The sequence below is a fragment of the Cebus imitator genome, unplaced genomic scaffold, assembly GCF_001604975.1.
Source record: "Cebus imitator isolate Cc_AM_T3 unplaced genomic scaffold, Cebus_imitator-1.0 Scaffold537, whole genome shotgun sequence".
NCBI lineage: Eukaryota > Metazoa > Chordata > Mammalia > Primates > Cebidae > Cebus > Cebus imitator.
The window spans coordinates 261948-267947 of record NW_016107852.1 but is presented as its reverse complement, the minus strand read 5'-3'; the positions used below and the strand labels follow the sequence as shown (position 1 = coordinate 267947).

Sequence of the window (6000 nt, the reverse complement as noted above, 5' to 3'; positions counted from 1 at the left end):
AACAAAATGTCCACACATCAGAGCTGCAGAAGTATTTTCGTTCGTCTTCTCCCTCTCTTTGCACAGCACCCATCTGTGTGTAATCTTATTATTACATATTTTTTTGAGACAGGGTCATCTCACTCTGTCACCCAGGCTGGAGTGCAGTGGTGCGATCTTGGCTTACTGCAACCTTCGCCTCCCGGGTTCAAGCGATTCTCCCACCTCAGCCTCCATAGGAGCTGGGACTCAGGCAAGCGCCACCATGCCTGACTAATTTTTGTTATTTTTCCTAGAGATGAGGTTTCATCATGTTGGCCTGCCTCAGCTTCCCAAAGTGCTGGGATTACAGGCGTGAGCCACCGCACCCGGCCCATCTATGTGAAATCTTAATTCAACACTTATTGAGTGCCTACTGTATGTTTGGCATAAAATGATGGTCACTAACTTCAAAAGATTTGGAGTCTAGAAGGCAGAAATTGTCTAAAACTGAGGAGGATGGTGCTCTGCACGTCTGAGTCTGCCCACACACTGAACAAACCAGGCTCTGTGTCGGCGCCCCTCACCTTTTTTTCATGGCCACTTTTCTGGCGGTTCCACGGCTGTCCTGCCAGTGGAATTCAGTCGGGGTGGCCGAGCCCCTGGCCCACCTACAGGAGCAACCCAGCATCAGTTCCACGGCAGCCCGACTGGAGACTACTCACCCTTAGGCCAAGGCTGAGCGGGTGTAGGAGTCTTGAGGCCCACCTGAGGCGGGGGCCAGCGGGGAAACTCAAGGCCCCCGGGGGATCTGGGTGTTTGAAGATTCAGGTCAGACTCTGAGGCGCCCCAGTCTAAAGAGGCGGTTTGTCTTTTCCCTAATTCAGGGGGCCAGGTTGTCCCTGAGGGCGTCGTCCGTCCGGAGGGCAGGTCACAGCCCTTCCCCTACTCACCACACTTTCCCTGTGCTTCCACCTAGCTGATTCCCCACCCTGTCCGTCGCTGTCCTGTCACCTTGTTGCCGTGGGCCCCCTCTCCCGCCCACGAGGGGCCGCTGGGATCCACAGCTCATCTGGCACACCTTGCCACCCGCCCGCACGCACTGGGACCCTGCCATTCCGCCGGCCACTCAGACAGGCAGGAACACCCCAACATTCGCTGGAAAAAAATTCTTCCCCACGGTGGCGGGGTCCCCAGTCCCACGCGCCCAGAGTCGCACCCACTCCAGCCACCCGCCTGGCGCCGTCGCCGCGCCCTCCAGCCTCAGCCCTAGCGCTCACGCCTCGGGGTCGCCAGGTCTGTCGCCAGCCTAATGAAGTCGGCTGATCCCCCACGTATGACCACTCCAGTGACACCCGGGGAACGCCTCGGTCCCCACGCTGTAGAGCAACCAATGGCTGCCTTAATTCTTCAGCAGAGGCGTTTTTTCTTCGTCCCAAGCAGGCGGCGGTTGGGTCGCCCGCAGGCAGCAGCGACTACTACGGCCACTTCCTCTCCAATGCGATCCCCTGTCAGGTCCCGTACCACACTGACAGCTTCCAGCTGCCTGTCCTTGAGTCTCTCTTCTCAGCGGGAGCGGTGGGCGACCGAGGTGCGGCCGGGCGGCCCCCGCGTGGGAAGGAAAGACTTGCGGAGGGGAAACTCTTCACTCATGGGGGCGTGGGGGCCGCCCGGCCGCACCTCGCTGCCCACCGCTCCGCCAGGCGGTCTGCAGCCCCCTCCAGGCCGGCTCCTCCGAGTGGGGCGTGCTAGACCTGGGTTAACTTTCCGCCCGGTGCTGTCTCTGCGACCCGTCTTCTTCCAGCCGCCAGTCCTTCTCCCTGCGGCCGCTGTAGCCGCCAGCTTGGCTGAGCGCGTGGCGGGCCCCGGGGCTGGGAGCTCGCGCCCAGGCTTTTACTCGGATTCCAGCACCTGCTGGAGCGGGGGGTGGCGGCCAGCACCCAGGCTGGGGGGCCTCTCCTCGCCATCGGAGAGGGTCATATGGGGGCGGGAGGTCAAGCCCTGCTGCCTGCCCCGCAGAGCCAGGCTCGGAGTCCGCCCACCATCCTCCCATCCTCCCGCCCACCACCGCGGCCGGGCGCGCAGGCTCACACCCCTTCCTGGGGAAGCGAATGGTCCCTTCCAGGCGGGTGGCCATGTTGCTCTAATAAAGCGGGAGGGGCGGCGGCGTGGGGGGAGCAGATGCCGCTGGCTGAGAGCGGGACTCGGGCAAGCAGAGCGCAGCCGCGAGGGAGGCGCGAGGGAGGCGAGTTGGATCCCGAGCGCTAGCAGCAGCCGGAGTCGGCGGAGAGCACCCAGGCGCAGCCGAAGCCAGTGCCGCAGCCGCTATGGCCGTGGCCGTGGGGAGACCGTCTGTGAGTGCTGGGGCCTCGCCTCCCTCGCCTTCTGGCGCCGGGTGGTCTCTGCTCTGGGGCTGGTGCGGTGGGGACCACGGGGGAGCCGGGCGGGGGCTCGGCCCCAAGGCGGCGGCGGCGACTGTGGGTGTGTGCATGAATTTGGGCGCGCATCTGGGGTCGGGGCGAGGAACCCAGGTGCTCAGCTACGTGATGCAGCAGTGGATCGCCTCGTAGCGCCCTGCTTCTGGGGATGCGAAAGAAAAAGGACCCCTCTCCTCTGTTCCCTTTAAAAGGATTCTTTGAGGCGCGGCGTGTCTCAGCCTCCTCCCTCTGCCCGCGCACTTCTTCCCTCGTGACAGCCAGAAGGGCGCCGGGTTCGGGGCTTTCCTCCCGACTCCCCCTCGCCTAGGGGTGCTCAGGGCATGGGAATTGCAAGCTGAAGCGCTGCGTGTGGCATGGCAGTAGAAGCGGGTCAGAGGGGTGGGATTTCCGTGGTGGCTTCCCCAGCGCATTGTGAGATCGCGGACAGCCTCGGGCATCCACCCGGGTGAGTGGGCCCTGCCCAGGATATGGACAAAGCCCCGGATAACACACACAAAGTTTTCTAGAGCTTCCCTTGTGGTGTGGGTGGAAGGACTGAAATGTTCTGCGGCTGAAAGGCCGGGGGCGGCTGTCCGAGGAGGCGGAGACGCGAGGAAGAGGAAGGGCGGGCGGGTGCGTGAAGAATCGAGTGCCCCACGGCGGGAGGGAGGAGAGTGGGAGGGAGGGGATACCCTTGCCCCGAGTGTGTGGGCCAGGGCGCCGCGCCTACTGGGGTACAAGATTCGGTCCGCGCCTCGGGGCCAGCCCGGAGGGGAGCGGAACTCCGAGGGTGCGGTTCAGTGGCCTCTCCGCATCCTCGTGTGAAAGGCGGAGGAAGGGGCGGCGGCGGCCTTTGCTTTTAATTGAAAGGAGCCAAGATGGGTGGGAAAGGCGGAGTCCTGTTTTCCCTTTCGCCGTTTCTTCGTCGGTGTTCACAGTCCACTCTCGCCTTACTGGCTTTGGGGGAGCTTCGGGCGAGGTCCTTCCCCGTCTACCACCTCCTCTTTCTTTCCTTTCTCTTCTTCCCTTTCCCACAACTGTGCAGCTGCAGGTGGTGGCTCGGGAGATTTTGTAGTTACAGAGGAAAGACTTACTGAGATACTGGAAGCTCCGAAACCCCAGAAATGCAAGGCTGTGCTCTCAGGCTTTCGACTCTTCCCACTCTCCCCGCCTAACTCCTCTCTAGATATGCGCCTTTTGCACCCTATCGCTTCGAGAGAAGTTCATGGGTCCCTTTGCTGATTCTAATTCGATTTGGTGGCTGGGCTTCCCGCGGTGCGTTCAAAGACGTTTTCAGCATTCAGAAAACACAGTGGTAGTATCGAATCTTAACTGTCTTTTAGGCCTTTTCAATTCTACGATTTAATGACATGCTCTTCTAAGAATTCTAATCTCCTCTTGCACATAAATTGTGCTCTTGATAATTAGTGATCACATGTAGATTATTGTTACTGAGGGAATTTGCATAGTCTCTGGGCTAGTCCTTTTATTTTTGGTGAGAAAATTGAGGTCTATAGAGCTCAAGTTTATCTGGTTAAATTGCTCTCCCCGGTGCTCCCCATTGTGCTTATTACCAAGGCATTGATTCCGACAACTAAAATAATACCTGCTTTAGATACATTGACAAGCGTTTAGGAATGCAAATATTTTCTGGGGGTGTGTGTCTTTTTCAGTAATACCTATTGTTGCTGGTGCATTCTTGAGGGTTGGAGGAGGTGGAAAAAACAATCAGCTGCACATTTTCTACAAATTAGTTAATCTATGTCAATTAAATGGAAACAATATGTGGATTTAAGGTTTAGCTGTGTGGCCATAATCATATCCAACACCAAGTGGGCCAACCATATGTGAGCTTAATCCCACAGAATTCTTATGTTAGACCTCCATCTTCAGATAATAGAGGAGTTTTTTTTTTAAGTTTATGTGTACAGAAGGAGTGACTTCTTTCTGCGCATTCCCTGGAATTAAAATTAAATTACAGTCCAAAGACAGAAGGCTTTTCTTTTGGAAACCGAACGTATGGGTGGTCAGGAATTGACTATAAAGTTGAAAAGTCTACAGAAAATGTGTGATCATGTTTCACAAAGAACTGTTGAATCCTTTAACTTTGTTCATTGGGTTACTGTCTTAAGGGTGGTCTCTGCAGTTATGGCTTTAAAACAAAGTCAGTGAATGGGGAACATGCTTCAGACACAGCTCCATGGAATCTACACTGCTTCTTTAGCGTTCTCTGCCTCCCCCATTTCTTTACTTATTCTGTGATTTCCCCAAAAGAAAGGAAGGTGCGCTGAGGGAAAAGAACCACTTCAAAGTTGATTTATGTGTGAATGGAGTTTCCCTAGTTACTCCTTTAATTAGATTTTTTAAAACAAGTTATTTCGGACAACAGGACCATATCCCCGTTCCTTATAAACTGACTACCTCTCCCCTCCAGACTGAAGAAAAATGTAATCTGAATAACTTACCCAGAATTTTTGATATTCTTGAATGGGAATATCTGAGTGTGATATCCCAGGTAAATATGACATTTTAGTGGGGAAAAAAAAGCTTACTTGTCAAATGCACTATTTTCTGTCTTGTGAAATAGTTATATTCTGTTACAAACCATTCAAACATCGAGGCTAAATTCAGATGTTTCTTAAGTGGATTTATTGTTGACTGCAAAACAAAAGCTACGATTTAGTGTGATACTGTTTCAGTTTTAATTTTGATCCCTAGCTTCTCCATTTCCCCACTGATGGTTTTTGGGCTTAGTCCTAAGGACCCTGAAGCACGTCTGCTGTTTGCCTAGTGTAACTGATGATTAGCAAGAACCTTTTACCCCCAAGGGATGTGTCTGCATTTTGGATGAATTAGTATTTTTGCGTCCAAGTCCCAGGACAGCTATTATCTTTATTTTAAACAGAGCATGGCAATTGACTCTACTTGGGAATCAGGCTTTAAGTAGCTGATCGACTGTCTTAAGCTGTGGTGGTCATCAGTTTATAGATTCTAGGAGTTGAAAGGAACTTTAGAGGTCACTTGGGTTAGCCTGCTCCCCAGTGCAGAAATATTTCTTACTTTATCCCTAACAAAAAGTATGTGTTTAAACTTTTCTGGTGGTGCAGATTTCGCTATGATATCCTTCAGTAAATGCACTTAATTGGTCTTTTATCTGTTGAGCTGAAGGAAATAGAAAACCAAGTTTCCAGTTGCTTATTTAACACAATTTATTAAGCACCTGCTATGTGTCAGGCACCATTCTAGGTGTTGGGGATATAGCAGTGGACAAGACATTTTCTTCTTACCTGGAGCTTTATTATTTGAGAGATTTGGTGTATTAAAGTGACCAACTTCAATGTAAATGTTTAAATCATTTGGGAGAGAAGGAATTATATGCCTATTGCTGACTCAGCAAATATGATTCAGGTGAAGGATCATATCTGTCTGGAAATAATTATAGATGATTCCCAAAGACGAGGTCCATCTTCAAGGGCAGGGAGTGTGGGAAGGGGAGGAGTACTGCCAATAAAATGTTATTTTCTCAAGTTATAAAATTGCCATTTTTGTGACTTGAAGATGTGGCCCCAGATGGATGGCTGTGGTTAGTGTGCCTGGAGAAGCATGAGTGGAGCCCAGAAAGGTT

At 53.0% G+C, this 6000-nt stretch overlaps 1 protein-coding gene across 15 annotated transcripts in view; it reads left to right on the top strand.

Annotated features, from left to right (window-relative positions):
- Nucleotides 1-1435: 1435 nt before the first annotated feature.
- The window catches only part of SEPTIN11 (septin 11), an 88203-nt gene continuing 83638 nt past the window's right edge, over nucleotides 1436-6000 (top strand). For 12 of the 15 annotated variants that reach the window (XR_005197746.1, XR_005197747.1, XM_037733544.1 and 9 more), the window contains exon 1: nucleotides 1436-2312. Coding sequence is in view for 12 of the 15 variants with exons in the window: in XM_037733544.1 (XP_037589472.1) it covers nucleotides 1457-2312 (856 nt within the window). In the remaining 3 variants the exon portion in view is untranslated. Of the gene's footprint in view, nucleotides 2313-2822; nucleotides 2842-6000 lie in introns of those variants that run through there. The other 3 variants (XM_017514784.2, XM_017514778.2, XM_037733545.1) reach the window with 2 other exon arrangements.